The sequence below is a fragment of the Uranotaenia lowii genome, chromosome 3 (genome assembly GCF_029784155.1).
Source record: "Uranotaenia lowii strain MFRU-FL chromosome 3, ASM2978415v1, whole genome shotgun sequence".
Lineage (NCBI taxonomy): Eukaryota > Metazoa > Arthropoda > Insecta > Diptera > Culicidae > Uranotaenia > Uranotaenia lowii.
Window position 1 is genome coordinate 152,245,773 of NC_073693.1, and position 16,325 is coordinate 152,262,097.

The 16,325-nt window shown below is 36.0% G+C and overlaps 2 protein-coding genes across 2 annotated transcripts; one reads left to right on the plus strand and one right to left on the minus strand.

Annotated features, from left to right (window-relative positions):
- Window positions 1-2,624: 2,624 nt before the first annotated feature.
- On the minus strand, window positions 2,625-3,580 carry LOC129754098 (cuticle protein 19-like). The gene is made up of 2 exons (XM_055749966.1): window positions 3,435-3,580; window positions 2,625-3,174 (listed from the first exon to the last, which is right to left on the minus strand). The coding sequence occupies exons 1-2, from the start codon at window positions 3,441-3,443 to the stop codon at window positions 2,833-2,835; spliced, it is 351 nt and encodes a 116-aa protein (XP_055605941.1). The 5' UTR covers window positions 3,444-3,580; the 3' UTR covers window positions 2,625-2,832.
- Window positions 3,581-14,633: 11,053 nt separating this feature from the next.
- LOC129754100 (adult-specific cuticular protein ACP-20-like) lies at window positions 14,634-15,499 on the plus strand. The gene is made up of 2 exons (XM_055749967.1): window positions 14,634-14,748; window positions 14,872-15,499. Exons 1-2 carry the CDS (start codon window positions 14,740-14,742, stop codon window positions 15,211-15,213), a joined length of 351 nt encoding a protein of 116 aa, XP_055605942.1. The 5' UTR covers window positions 14,634-14,739; the 3' UTR covers window positions 15,214-15,499.
- The last annotated feature ends 826 nt before the right edge of the window (window positions 15,500-16,325 follow it).

A 16,325-nucleotide genomic window follows, 5' to 3' on the forward strand; every position in this document is an offset into this window, starting at 1 on the left:
AAACGGATGTTAAGCATACGTCAAGGCTGAAATTTTGGTGAAATTTTTTACATCACTAGTTCTTTTGCATGAAACATAGTTAAGTATGCCATATGGCCATATTTCATGGTAATATTTTGTTCATATTGTATTTCTATCAAATCAGTATGAAGTTCTTCTTTTTTCGCTTTAAAATTGTGATTTGAGCGTACATTTAATGTTTAAATGGAAGAAAGTAAAAAATTTATAAGAATAATCTATTTTTCTTGATATAGGCATTTAACCTGCCTTGATATGGGCATTCAGAACCTGTCTGTTATTCCAATATCTTATCATTTACAACTTTGCCAAAAGCTTCAATTTGTTGAAATTCCGATTTCCAGATGAATGAGAAAGAAAAACAATTAAAATTTTTGTTCACAGAATCTGTACGCACAATAATTAAAGTTCAATATATTATATCAAAACTGACAAAAATGTTGTTTGAATTTTTAAATTTTTTCGACTTTATATAACAATTTAATTTTTTCATGCCATGTGTTAAAAGCGTATTACCCTCAAATTGCACTGATTAGATATGATGAATCTTTAGCCATATCGTCAATCGGCTGTATGCGCATATTACCCAACATGCGCATTTAAGAACACTTCCCCCTACTTGTTATTTGGATATTTTATTCAATACCATGATAAGGGGTGACATTGACCCATTTTCTTTATTTTTTACCCTTCTTACAAAGAAGGGAATACATGTCTTTTGAAAAACCAACTTTCGATCCGAGGCCCGGAGGGCCAAGTGTCATATACCATTCGACTCAGTTCGTCCAGATCGGAACATGTCTGTATGTGTTTATGTATGTGTGTATGTGTGTGTATGTATGTGCGTATGTGTGTGTATGTTACAAAATAATGTCACACATGTTTCTCGATGACCGCTTGACCGATTTGAGTTCTTGAGGCGTCAAATGAAAGGTCTTGCAAATAGCAAAACGGAGGACCTGTTCATGAACTCAACCCTAAGTGATTGTTTACAAACACCTTTCATACAATGGATTTGACATGCCAATGGATGGACATGCCATTTGAAAAACCGTTGGTGCGTAGCTGCAGGATTGATATGCAATTGCAAAACAGCTCAATTTGTTGATCACGTTTTAATTTGAAGTATGTAATGTTACTTTTTTATTGATTTACAAAAATAAATGTATTATTTTGAACCGTCCTTTATTTTTCTGGATAAAAAAATTAAAAATGTTTCATGAAAAACGATAAATCCACGTGGTTTGTGGATAGTTCTCTAAGGGACTATCCATAAACCACGCAGACTCATTTTTGGTCATTTCAGATCCCCCCTTCCCCCTCGTATACTTTTGTCCATATAAAATTTCGAAAATTTGTATGGAGCGTAGACTTTGGCCAACCCCTCCCCCCCTTCCCCCCTGAAGTCTACGTGGTTTATGGATGATCCCTAAGGGCTATCCATAAACCATGTGATCAAAATGTGGTCAAGTTTCAACCTCCTTCCATTCGTCATCAAGGAAAACTCTTATGAACCTTCAATCGCCCCCAACCCTTAAAATACCAACCCCTAAGGGGCCGTTCAAATATTACGTAACGCAATTTTCAAGCATTTTCGAACCCCCTTTCCCCCTACGTAACACAATCGTCTCAAAATTTCTAAGCAAAATCCACAAAGCGTAACAAACTTTTATACCCCCTCCCACCCTCTGAAAGCGTTACGTAATATTTGAATGGTCCCTAAAATACCAAGTGGTTAATGGGTGGTCCTCTACGTGGGTCAGGACAACCCCAAAAAAACATACAGTGTTAAATGACTGGTAATTTTAGTTCAAAAGCAGAAAATTTCAACTAAATTTAAAGGCTGACAAAATCGGGATAAAATGCTGACAAAATCGGGGATAGACAAAATCGGGGGTAGACAAAATCGAGAGCTGACAAAATCGGAACGATACTGTAGTTGATCAGTTCTGGTTCATAATCTTATATTCCAAGTTGGTATATCATTTTCATATGCGACCGACTTAAGCGTCATATAATCTAATAATCAACTAATATGTTGACTAATCTATGCTCCATCAAAACTGCTTCGCATCGATAACTCTTGTCTGTATACATATAGGAAAATCAAATCAGCAAGATACGTATCGATGAACACAAATGAGCAGCTAATTCGCTTGCTTACATCTTTCCAATAACACATACATCCCGATCGAATCTGATGGAAACTAATTAAGCTATCCAATATGGTGCCGTTTATTAACGGACGTCTAGCTATGCATTTATGCTATCAAGCAGCTAGCTTAGCTCATTTCCACGTCGTTGTCGTCGTCGTTTTAATGGTTCAGATATCTTACCGATCATCTACCTACCCTGAAGAGTTGGTTTCGACCCATATTTCTGCTAGTGGACCAACATAAGCGCCCCCAAGATATATGTCAGCAATACGGCTCCAGTCATCGAGAGCGAGAGTGAGATCCAGTCTTGCGATTATCCAATTGCATAAAATTGCAACCAGTCCACATAAACTGATGCATGGGGGGTGATGCAATGCGTACCTACCTGTGTTGTAAACGATCTTTCTTTCAATTAGTAGTAAGAAGGAAGCTAAGTAAGACACGTTTTTTTCGTGATTTGTTGTTGTTGTTTATTGTTGATATTAGTCTCTAAAAAGTCTTTTTATTGCACAGTCAACTGAAAGTGGGGGTGGCTCGTTACTCTTAGAGAACTTACACCCCCGCACCGCTCTTATTTTTTATCCATTGTAACAAACATTCATCCTGATCATTCTCTAACAAGTAAGTTTAAAAATCTTGTGATGAGCTATGCTTTAGGCTAGTGATGTTGTTCGATGTTCGAGTAACTTTCGCCACCTTTTCCGTGTTCCCCGTGATGATCTCCGTAGATGGCTGGATGCTGTGCGTGACCCGATCGTTGCACATGGGCCTGGAATCCGACGACTTTGTCAGATTTGTACTTGACAACTCGGTGAGTTCCATCAGCGTCGTACAGCGAGTAGGATCCTTCGACGGCATCCCCATCCCGATGTTCCCAGGCTTCCTTGTTGTCTCCGGTGTGAGCATCCTTTACACCATACTCGTATTTGTACTTCGGATGTGCGTGGTAATCTTCATAGGCCACAACGGCCAACACCAAACAGGCAACCAGTGCGATGACCTAGAGATGATGGAAAGAGACAAAGATCAAGGCATTTGTCAATCAGAGATGCTCATCGAAAGATCGCCGAGATGCCGAAACAAAAGGTGCCTCTCAAAAGGCCTTGATCCGAATGGATTTTTCACAACCACCCTCAGCCCCAGATGCTCAATGACAATCTCGAATCGTCTTTGGACCCATCGCGAAAGAAAGCAACAACAACCACCCCCACTTTTACGCGTCATCTTCGCCGTCGTCGCGTTGCTTTTCCCTTTCCGTACCTTGAACATGTTGGATTTCCTGCTTTGCTGAACTGGACCTGGACCTGGACCACTTACTTTATGACCTATTGGTTGACTGTCGTTTGTGAGACTGATACCCAATTCAGCCGGTCTCGGAATATTTATACCGAAGTGTAAAAGCTTTGTTGGATCAGACTATTACAACTCTTGCTGCTGTCAGTTTGCTACTGCTGCTGTTTGCTACCGATATGCTGCCAAATGCAACGAGACTCTCATACTTACCATGTGCCAAACTCGCGTACCGGCATTATGGCTTTTCTATATTTTGTTCGGTGAGTAATAATAATTTACATGCAAGAGCTCTTTTTTGTCATGTAATCGTTTACCATATTAGAAGTCGAGTAGCAAGCAGAGTGTGCAGTCTGGGAGAGAGCGCATTATTTATGCTTTCTGGCTCTTTCTAGCCAGTCGCCTTCTTTTTTTGTTCTTCGAAGCCGGTGCCCCATCAAGGATCGTGATCTGCGTTTGACATCATCACGCGCCCCCAGCCAGAGTTTCCTTTCGCCAGTCAATCACTTACTTTGGATACCTAGTACATACTTACCAATGATGGCAGGCGGCTAGCAGAATGTTCTGGTGTACACATATTTCGTGAATGAAGCTCGAAAGGAAAAAGATCTAGATCTGTTTATTTTGCTGAGTGTTGTTTGGTAGGCCTAAGAGTCATAAACCGAAAGCTTACTGTCGCGTTGTTGTAAGTAAAAAGAACAATCTTACAGCTGAATTGAAAAAAGAGCAGCATGTTTTAGAATCTATAGGCTCAAAGGAAACTTTTTCACTTCTTGAATCTGCTTATTTTGTTTCAACCGTATTTTTTGGATCATTCATAATTATGGTAAAATTGAAAATATTTCATATTTAAGAGTAACCATTACACAAGTTTCCGGATGGTTCTGATGAACAAAGAAAACCAACAAGCAAATTTGATTATTAAAAGTTTACTGAAATTTAGCCTTCAAACAGTATAATTAAGGGTTAAAATAAATCAAAGGAGAAAAAAAAACATCGTGGAACTTAAAACCCCAACATTTATATTTTGTTTCAAGGCTCAACAAATATAAGAAGGGTTCCTCGAAGAGCTCAAAATAAAAAGCTTGTTATCTTCTCGCTGTCACTTGCTGTCTCGTCTTCGTTTTCTTCCTGAAAAATGTAAAAAATTACAAAAAATTCTTATATGAAAAAAAATAATGCTATCAATAACTGAAATAACGAAAATATATAAAACACACTGAAGTAACAAAAATGTCGAGAATGACCAAAACAGCGAATATTTATTAATGAATATACGTTTAATTATGATAAAAAAAACGACTTAAATGCCTGATATGATAAAGAATTACATTTATGCCAAAAATAAACAACATAGTTGAATCACAAAAATTACAATTGACAAAAATGACAAAAATGACAAAAATGACAAAAATGACAAAAATGACAAAAATGACAAAAATGACAAAAATGACAAAAATGACAAAAATGACAAAAATGACAAAAATGACAAAAATGACAAAAATGACAAAAATGACAAAAATGACAAAAATGACAAAAATGACAAAAATGACAAAAATGACACAAATGACAAAAATGACAAAAATTACAAAAATGACATAAATGACAAAAAAGACAAAAATGACAAAAATGACAAAAATGACAAAAATGACAAAAATGACAAAAATGACAAAAATGACAAAAATGACACAAATGACAAAAATGACAAAAATGACAAAAATGACAAAAATGACAAAAATGACAAAAATGACAAAAATGACACAAATGACAAAAATGACAAAAATTACAAAAATGACATAAATGACAAAAAAGACAAAAATGACAAAAATGACAAAAATGACAAAAATGACAAAAATGACAAAAATGACAAAAATGACAAAAATGACAAAAATGACAAAAATGACAAAAATGACAAAAATGACAAAAATGACAAAAATGACAAAAATGACAAAAATGACAAAAATGTCAAAATTGACAAAATTGACAAAAATGACAACATTGACAAAAATGATAAAAATGACAAAAATGACAAAAATGACAAAAATGACAAAAATGACAAAAATGACAAAAATGACAAAAATGACAAAAATGACAAAAATGACAAAAATGACAAAAATGACAAAAATGACAAAAATGACAAAAATGACAAAAATGACAAAAATGACAAAAATGACAAAAATGACAAAAATGACAAAAATGACAAAAATGACAAAAATGACAAAAATGACAAAAATGACAAAAATGACAAAAATGACAAAAATGACAAAAATGACAAAAATGACAAAAATGACAAAAATGACAAAAATGACAAAAATGACAAAAATGACAAAAATGACAAAAAATGACAAAAATGACAAAAATGACAAAAGTGACAAAAATGACAAAAATGACAAAAATGACAAAAATGACAAAAATGACAAAAATGACAAAAATGACAAAAATGACAAAAATGACAAAAATGACAAAAATGACAAAATTGGCAAAAGTGACAAAAATGACAAAAATGACCAAATTGACAAAAATGGCATTAATAACTTAAATGGCAAAAATGAAATAAATTACAAAAATGACGAAAATCTTAAAAATTACAAAAATGGCATACATTTCATAAATGACATACATTACATAAATTACATGAATGACAAAAATGACAAAAATGACATAAATGACATACATAACATAAATGACATAAATTACATGAATGACATAAATGACATAAATGACATTAATTACACAAATGACATAAATGATATTAATGACATAAATGACATAAATGACATAAATGACATAAATGACATAAATGACATAAATGACAAAAATGTCAAAATGACAATAATGACATAAATAACAAAAATGTCATAAATTTCATACATGACATTAATGACTGAAATGACATTAATGACATTTAAGACATGGATGACATTAATGACTTATATGACATCAATGACATAAATGACATAAATGACATAAATGTTATAAATGAGATCAGTGACATAAATTACTTAAATGAAAAAAAATTGCATATATGCCCTAAACGACATTAGAGACATCAATGACATCAATGGCATTAATGACGTGACGTTAATGACATAAAAGACATAAATGAAATATATGACATTATAAATTAAACGCAAAGGTCATCAATAAAGCTCGGAATAGTCCTGGGGTCTTCCTCCGTAATGTGACGGAAAGGGCAATACAGTCCGTCAATTCTATATGTGTGAAGGAGAACGGTCGTGCCATGCCAGTAAACAACCCAACAAAATAGAACCTTGTTAACAAAACCCGATTAAGAATGCTATACGACCAAGTCCTGACAGAGTACAACGACTGTATTTTGATGGAAAATAAAACAAACGTTAAAATAGACTTTGGCAAAACCCGGGGTTAAGTCAGCTAGACGAACCAGTCAGAAAAATTTATGATTTTAAATGCTTTTAATAACTTCCCTTATTTGTACTTTATGATTGCCCTTGATAAAAGCTCTAAAATTTCTCAACTTCGTGAAATCAATCATCCTCTCTTTTATTCAAATTTAAACTCACTGTTAGATTCTCTAGATCTTCTCAAACTATTTATCATATGAATTTTGGTGGAATAGTTGATTTCCAGCTGTTTTTGGGTCTCTCGCTTGGATTTTCCCGGATTTTTCTCGATCCTGCAAAAAAATTGTCAATGAGCTTGTGTATTGGACGCTATCGCAAAAAAACACTAGACAGATCGTTATTTCTTATCGTTATAACTGTTTTTACGCGTAAGGGGAATACTCTAGGTAGGTTTAAATTTGTTTTTGCGGATCAATTTATGCGCAAATTGGAGCTGTTGGAATAAAAAACAAATTCATCTCTGGAGCAAACATAAATAGACATTTTTAAAAGGCTAAGTGTCTTCATTACATTTCTTTTGGGGTTTGCCACTTATCCAGTCACGTGAATGCCTCAGTTAGATATCAATGTATGAATAAAGACGTCGTTTTAAAGCTTAGATTTTCTGCCCAGCATTTAATTTATGCTATAATAGTCTCAAGCGCGCAAAATACAAGAACTTATTTTCCATGCTGAACTCATTTGCAACATGCACGAAAACCGCGAAGTGCGCTCAAAAGAGATGTAACACGGCCAAGGACAAGTCGGATGCACGCGATTGCAGCTTTTCCCAAAGTCAAAGATCAATCAAAAACTGTAACCTCAGCTAATTGGTTTCTTCAGCACGATCGTTTGCGTACCGGAGGTTAACAATAATTTGCATCCAATGGTTTGGTTTGTAGATTCTTCGCTACTGGTTTTGGTTTTCGTTGGTTCTTGCACTCAATAAACATTATCATCACAGCTCTGTGTTCGGAGGAAAGTAAAATAAACATTCAAGATACAGTCTTATCATGAATTCCACCTTCGTCATTTTCCAAACCACGGAGAAATTTTATGCATGGCATTTTTCTTCAATCATCTACTGCATGGCCAATCCTCCAAAAATGCCATGAACACCAAGTCCCTACGCACCGTCTTTTCATCGACTTCAAGGCCTCATACGACAAAATCAGACAGCGATGGACAATCATGGACGAGAAAGGTTTTCCAGCTAAGCTAACTAGACTGATCAAGGCGACGGAGGATGGAACGCAGTGCTGTGTGCGGATTTCGGGTGAATTGACGCGTTCATTCAAATCACGCAGGTGACTTCGAAAAGGCAATGATCTATTCTGCATGATGTTCAAAATGACGCTAGAAGGTGTTTTTCGAAGAGCTGCCGAGACCAACCGAGCCCACTTGTCCAGCAATAACAAGGTCACGATCGATGGCGATGAGCTGGAGATTAGACTGGCCCATAACCAAAAAAATCCTTATATTCCACGCGGCACCCCCTAGGTTGGTGCATTAAGGTGAAAAAATGACTTTCTGAAAGTTTCAGATCATTTGGAAGAAGCACGAGCTGGCGCAAAGGACTTGAAATTCGTATGGAGATTTTCGACAATATGTATGAAAAATCGACATACTTTCACTCTTTGTGTTCTAAAATATGTTTCCAGTATGCTAGAAAGCTCAGAATTTCAGAAATTGTAGTTCAAATAATGACAAACAAGTTTGTAGAAGATTGTGACGCAATACGAGTTGACTGTGATGAGTTATAAGCAATTGAATGTGATTTTTTTTTCTCATTTTATCAATATATCGTGAACGGTGCATAGGTGGATTAATATTAATAACTTGATCGCATTGTCACACAATGAGAATTACAGACAGAAAGTTTGTGTCTTCGGCAAAGTTGTAGCTTATTTTATAACAAACTAGCTGTTTTTACCTGGCCTTGCTCGGGTTCGCATAAAATGAAAATAAAAATGATTCGTTGGATTTCTCAAGATTTTGGAAGCTTTGAAAAATTTTTTTGAAATTATCGAAAACAAACTATCTCTGAACCGAAGTTACCATTATAATTTTAAGAAATAGATTTAATTTGACTTATATTTCAATGTGTCCATTGTTGGACACAATCATCCCATTAATTATTTCGAAAAGTGTTCAATGCTGTCAAGTCACATTGATGACCAAAATTGACTCAAAAGTTAGAAATTGGCCAATGAAATTGAATTGTATAAAACTCAAAACCTTGGATTTAATTTCCTAACCAATTTTCTAAACCCCCGTTTGAATTTCTCGAAGGCTATCGAAGCGTTAAAATTGCAGCCTTGGACTTATAACTCTGTATCTAATTAATTTACCTTTCTCTATGAAAAATCCCAAAAATATGAAAATGATTGGCTCTTAAAAGCTGGAGTTTATGAAAATCGGTTCATAAGTTTTTCAACACTCATTAAAAATAGTTGTTAGGCTGAAAAAGTCAATTTATTGTTCACTGTTCAGTTCACTGTATGTTTTTGTAGACCTTCAAAGCCCCCCAGAGGCGGTAAAAAGCACTTCGAAAGCCGCTACAATTCTAGTCAATATATTCCTAACAGGCTAGTTATATTTTTCATTTCAAAATGTACGCATATTTTGCATCCCAATATCTCGTACCGGTACCACGTGCTTTGAATAGTAGGAGGACAAAAAACACCCGCCAAAATTTTCTCTTTTAAATTTTTAATGCTCAGCAAGCTTTGATTTGCTATTCAGTACACGTGAACTCTGGATGGTCGTTTCTAATGCCCAGCCCATGGTGATGGTGAAAATAACCCCGCCAAAGGAAACGAAAATCGGTCAACAAAATGGGTGCCATGACTTTTGGTTCGTGGTAGAAAAAAAAGAAAGGTTTGAAAAACTATAAACTGCTGCATTGTGCGACGACGCGATCAAGTTAGTGCGATTATTAGCCCATACACCGTTCACGATATATCAATGAAATGCAAAAAAAAAATCACACATTCAATTGCGGATAACTCATCACAGTCAACTCGTATCGCGTCACAATCTTCTACAAACTTGTTTGTCATTGTTTGAATTACAATTCCTGAAATTATGAGTTTTCTAGCATACTTGAAAAATACTTTAGAACACAACGAGTGAAAGTATGTCGATTTTTCATACATTTTGCCGAAAATCTCCATACAAATTTCAAGTCCTTTGCGCCAGCTCGTGCTTCTTCCAAATGACCTGAAACTTTCAGAAAGTCATTTTTTCACCTTAATGCACCAACCTAGGGGGTGCCACGTTGAAAAAAATGTTGAAAAAATCATTCCATACAAATTTGGGCCAGTCTAATAGACATCCGTAACCATTTTACACTTCCGGGATTTGTTTCGTGTTGGAATTCTATTTTCAAACCTCGCCCTGGGGTGATCTTCTAAAGAAATTCAGGCTAATTTTACTTTCATGTTTCAATAATCCAGCGCTGATTGATAGCATGAGAGGTAGGGGAACTGGGGGTATAATGCCTAGTGTGGGCAAAACGCCCCACTGCGATATCTAGCTAGATAAACACTTATTTTAAGAATTCTTTACGTTATTCCCTTATTATCAACAGTAGAAACCTTTTGTTCAAAAAATAGCATCAAATATGCGACAAATCACTGAAAAAATCCAAAAATATTTGTCAAGCCATATTCTTTGCAATTTGTGTCTTGACTTTCGTAAGAAATTACGGCATCTATCAGCAAAAAAATTAACTGACATCTGTTACAATGATGAGCATTGGTCTTGAAAATCCTCAGAAAACGAAAAACTTCTTTATTAAATTATTTTTTCTGTTATTTTGAATGATTTTTAATAAACATGTCTAGGTAGGGCAAAACGCCCCATGTCCGTTTATCTTTAAGCATGTTTCATATTTGTTTAAATTTATATGCCGTTTCATCACAACAATTTTAAAGATATTAATAAGTTGTATTGAAAAACATTGCTTGAATATAAACGTATATATTTAAAATTCCTAAATTTAATATAGATTTAATTAACTATCCACAAGAGTTTTAGTATATCTGGCAGCACTGCGCGTAGCAATACATTTTTCCATCTGTGAAGTAGAATAGAAGTGTTTTTACCTGGCAAACACTTTCAGAGGCACAAGAATCATTAAACACTTATTAAACGTTAAACGGCGCGATTGGGTACACACATATGCGCATTATGCCCCTACTGAATCTGAAATCCTATTTTTAAACTACTCTTCAAACTTCATTAAATTTGTGGCCTTTTTTGACCTTCCAGTTATTCTAACTATCAGATTTAGTCATAAAAATAAACCAAACTTTCAAACACAATCGAAAATTAAAGTTAATCTTTTCAAATGTACTTTAAAACAACGCTTTCTTCTTAACGTGGGCTGAATTAACAACACTGCACACTTACAATGTAGAATAAGTAGTGAGAAAACCTTGACGAAAAAGTGATACGTGAAGTGAAACGCTATAATTTAAGTGACATGTCAAATATTTATTTGCAACAATAAAATCACTTTTCAAAACCTATTCGCGCGAACGGACGTTCTTTTTGCTCCCGAAATATCGATTCATTTCTCGGTCTTTGTTCGCTCCGCCATCGCTGGTCAAGTTGATGACCAAAGTTGTTCCTGCTATTCCGAATCCTTCGACGCCGTTTGGGATCCAATTCGTGGGACACTAAGAACGGAAACCTGCGTTCGTACAACAGTGTTAGCGGTGAACTTTCTAGCAACGACCCTGAGTTCAACCATAATCTCTCCTCCCATGTTACCACCCACTGAGTGTAGCTGCTCCCGAGGTTCAGAATATCGTTCATCAGTGAAACGGGACACCACGTAAATAAAATAAAAATAATCTCTGGAAAAAAATGTTGGTCAATAATCGACTTCATAGGCCTTTTTTAAAGCTGAATTTTGTTTTCGAGATAACATCAGATCTTTCATGTATTTTTTCAGTCATTTGGCATCAAAATGAAAATTTCTGTTTTCCGAATTTCCTTTGGTCCTCGCTTTAGTGTTTTTTTTTAAATTCAAAGAAGATTGTTGGCGAAAACTGGTTTTTCGAGACAACAAATTTTCTTTGGTTTCAGTATCACTGGTTTTTGAGAGCCAAAAAACCAAAACTTTGAGCGCATTGGACACCCCTAAATCATGTCTGATTGAGCTGAAATTTTTCACCGGGCTGTTTTTTGGGGCAATCTACAAAATGTTTATGGTTGGTTTTCGAAACTCGATATAACCAACCGACAATGACTGCCATCCTATTGTAATGCTTGCTTCATTTAGAATTAGAACAATCTTTTACTCATATTGTGGCGCTCCTGATGGACGGATTTGGAAACCCTTGCTTGGGACTAATGTGTTGAAATTTTGTCATCTTCACAAATGTATTTTTGACATTCTGCCAATCGACTGTACTTTGTAAACACTGAACATGGAAGCCGAAAGAAGGGTATAAATTATGCACAGGTTTTCGAAAAATCTATTGCGATCTGCATCTAGGCAAGCTGAACAGCTGAAATTGCCCACAAATACCGCATGGCGCGTTATCAAACCGTCGGTATAAGGAATCATTGACGACGATTTGGAAGCCTCAAGCCAATCATCGAAGTGGCGAACTGTCGACCAAGGTTGCCGAAAAAAAAATCTGTGTTTTCGAGAAAAAAAATTCTGATTTTCTGTGATTTTACCCAAAAATTCTGTGATGGTTTTCTGTGATGCTATTTCCTTTAATTTCATTGAAAATTCATGATAAATTTGGTCTTTTTAACATTTAAGTTGAGTTAAATCAATGAAAATTGCCAATCCTTCAAACTTTACTGAATTACAAAGTAAAAATCCAAATCTTATATTGGCCAAAAAAATTAAAATTTTAGAAATCCTTTAAAATTAAAAAAATCTGTGAAATCTGTCTATTTTCCAAAATTCTGTGTTCTGTGACACAGATTCTGTGATGAAATTTTGCTCAAAATTCTGTGAAATTACAGATTTTTCTGTGATTTCGGCAACCTTGCTGTCGACCGGAAACTGCATGATCAGATTTTGAAGGCGATTAAAAGGAATGACAATCTGTCGGACCGTGACTTGGCCAGACAATTCGGTGCTGCCAATAGTACCGTGAGGAGAATTCGACTCCGGGAAGAAGTTGTATGCAGTCAGGAAAATTTCTTAGAGCAAACGCACCAGTGAATGAGCATACGAGTGAGCATTTTGTTTTTCCTACGGACCGATTTTGGTATACACACATTGTATCGAGCTAGCAATAGGTTAAATTAGATCATAGAACAGAAAAAAAATCCGCCAAAATCCGTGGCCAAGATCCGTTTTTGGAAACAATATGACCAGATGCTGACAAAGTTCCACAGGTTTCTTCTAGTTGACGATGAAACCTATGTCAAGGTTGACTTCGGGCAAATCACAGGTCAATAATTTCACTTGGCAACGGTTCGGCGGGATTTTCCAGCTAAATTGAAATTTTTTGTAGCCGACGAATTTGCACGAAAATTTAAAATTTGGTAGGGCATTTGCAGCTGTGGCTAAAAAACAAAAGTTTTCTTTACAAATAAGACAATGACGTCGGAAGTATACCAAAAAGAGTGTCACTAAAAACGAATTTTGTACCATCCCGTAATGTTTTAGCCAGATTTGGCAAGCTGTCATTACAGCAAAATCCTTAAAGAAATGGTATGCAGAGAAAGAGATCTAGTTTTTGCCGAAAAACCTTAACCCACCTAACTGCCCCCAGTTCCGCCCTATTGAGAAATACTGGAAAATCATGAAGAGGAGACTCAAGGCAAAGAGAAAGGTTGTCAAAAACATCAATCAGATGAAGATATGGAGGAATAAGATAACTAAAACGATGGGCGAGGACAGTGTGCGACGCCTAATGAGCTGTGTTGCAGTGCAAGTAGATCTGAAACATAGCTATACACATAAATATGCGCATTTAGACTATTCGGTTTTTTAAATCGATTATTTGGACTACTTTTATTATAAAATTATTTTCTCAAACACTTTAAGAAATTTTAACAGGAAAATTGCTCTTAAATGTATATAAAACAGATGTCCGCTCATGTGTATGTAGTTTTCAGACTTTTTTTTTGTCTTTATTAAAGAGACTTTCAGCCTTTGGCTGGTTCGTCTCTAGTTTTCAGACTTCTTTCTATTGGAATATGGAAGAAAATGAGCCTGCCTCTTTTCTACTGTATAAGATTTCAAAAATTCTTCAAAAATTCGATTAGCAAACAGTAAAATTAAAAAATTAACTCATTTCCTAAATTTTTGGAACTATCAAAACTTAAAAAAAAGGCATTTCTTTGCTTTAATTGTTTTGTTTGTGGTCAATTATGTTATTTCCATTGACATATATTTTTGTCTCTACAAATCCACAGTTCATGCAGTAGATGGTTTATCATTTCTCAATTTTCTTCAGTCTTTTCCCCAAAACCTATCCGACCTGGTCTAACAGCTCTAGATTGGTGACAAAAAATTTGGGCCATCGAGCGTCTCAAGTGAATCAAAAACAAAAAAAAAATGATACGATTTTCATGGGCAATGACAGCACATCATTTTTGGCCTTAACCATCTTTCGTCTTGTGCCCTCATGAGCTGCCTGCCATAAAACTGCAGCAGCAGCTCCGGACACGCTCCACCCTTTCCACAGCCCATTTTGGGGGCTCAAGCTCCATCCAATCGTCGTTAGCAGCCCACAGAAAAGAAAGAAAACAGAGTAAAAAAGGCACAGGGGTACCTATAACAACAACACATCTTCTCAACACATCACAAGTGTATAAATACACCAAACCGCATCGAATGGCGGTATCAGTTGCATCGTAGCGTTTTCTCAGTTCACAATCTTCCTCAGCTCGGGCTAGTAATTAATCGTCTCAACTCAACCGAAGAAATGTTCAAAGTAAGTTAGATTTAGTGCTTAGGGGAGTTGGAAGACGCCTGGCAATTTCCTGCATCCGGATCGCTCTTACGGTGGTGCCATAATCTAATGATCGCTCACGCAATATCCGCTCTGTGATTTCAGCTCCTGCTCGCAATTGGCTGTTTGGCTGCGGTTTGCTCGGCTCAATTCTACGGAGGCGGAAGTGATGGCATTGGGGGAGGATCCGATTTGGGCGGATCTTCCAAGCACGAAGTCGAGCACCATCATCACCCGAAGTACAAGTTTGAGTATGGCGTCAAGGATGATCACACTGGGGATCACAAGGCTCACTGGGAAATTCGGGATGGCGATGTCGTTAAGGGCCAATACTCGCTCCATGAACCCGATGGCAGCGAACGCATCGTCGAGTACAAAGCCGATGACCATAACGGGTTCGAGGCTGTCGTGAAGAAAGTTGAACATGGCCATCATCATGGCTACTAAAAAGGGGGCTTGTCCATTTGAAGTTGATTGTGGAAAAACTGGAATGAGAAAATGACGCGAATGACGTGACCGTATGCGGAAATGGAAACGTGCATGTGAGTGAAAGTTGATGGACCCTTGAGTGATTGATTGATAGCCGATAAGAGTTGAAGATGAAAAAAATAAGCGTGCCAAAGTGATATTATGAACTGAGTTTTGAACGGAAAAGTGACAATCGAGCTTAGCGAATGTGATATTGTTGACAAATGCTGTTGAATGAAAATTCTTATTTATATCCTTGCTTTAAGCTCTGTTGTATCACTTGAATATCACAAATACCTTATAGCCAAAAGTGAAGTGAGATCTAGATATGACGAATCTCTTAGAGGAATACAAGTTTGTTCTATACTTCCCAAAATTTATACATTTGTGATGTTTATGGCTAGATTTGTGAGAAAATTAAAATAATCAACTTCTCAAACCTTCATAGGGGAGAATGGGGATACTTGATCCCCTTTTCGTATTTTCATTATGTCTTTTTGTGAAAAGTATGGCAACTCACCGTCTTTTGCATTTTCTGACAGCATGTAATTTTAGGTTTATATGCTCCAAAAGTTAGAACGATACATGAACTCGTAGATAAACTAGAAGCATTTTCGTGAGACTAAAAAAATTGTGATATTTGAGACTTGATGTTTTTTTTAAATATGTTTTTATTCGTACCAATTTACTATGACAATTATATTACATTTTTACATTAAATTGAGTGTTCAGATCAATAATGAACTGTCCAGAATCCTATAGTTTATTAATCACTTAAAATCTATTTATTCGACCTAAATTTGCTGAGCGCAATCAAGTATTTAATGTAGGAGACCATCCTGTAATGTCAATATTTTAAACTTAAAACTAAAAACTATCTTAAATCAAAATAATTATAAAGAGAACGAATCTCTGCGATGGAAGACTGCATCGATTTGCCTCTGAAGTTGGAGATCATTTTGTTGGGCATCTCCTCGATCGATTCAATGCCCGCAATCCGATGAAGATCTTCGGTGCTGTGCCAAGGTGGAAGCCGCAAAATCATTTTCAGAACCGTGATCTGAATCCTCTGGATGGTTTTTTTCGTCGTC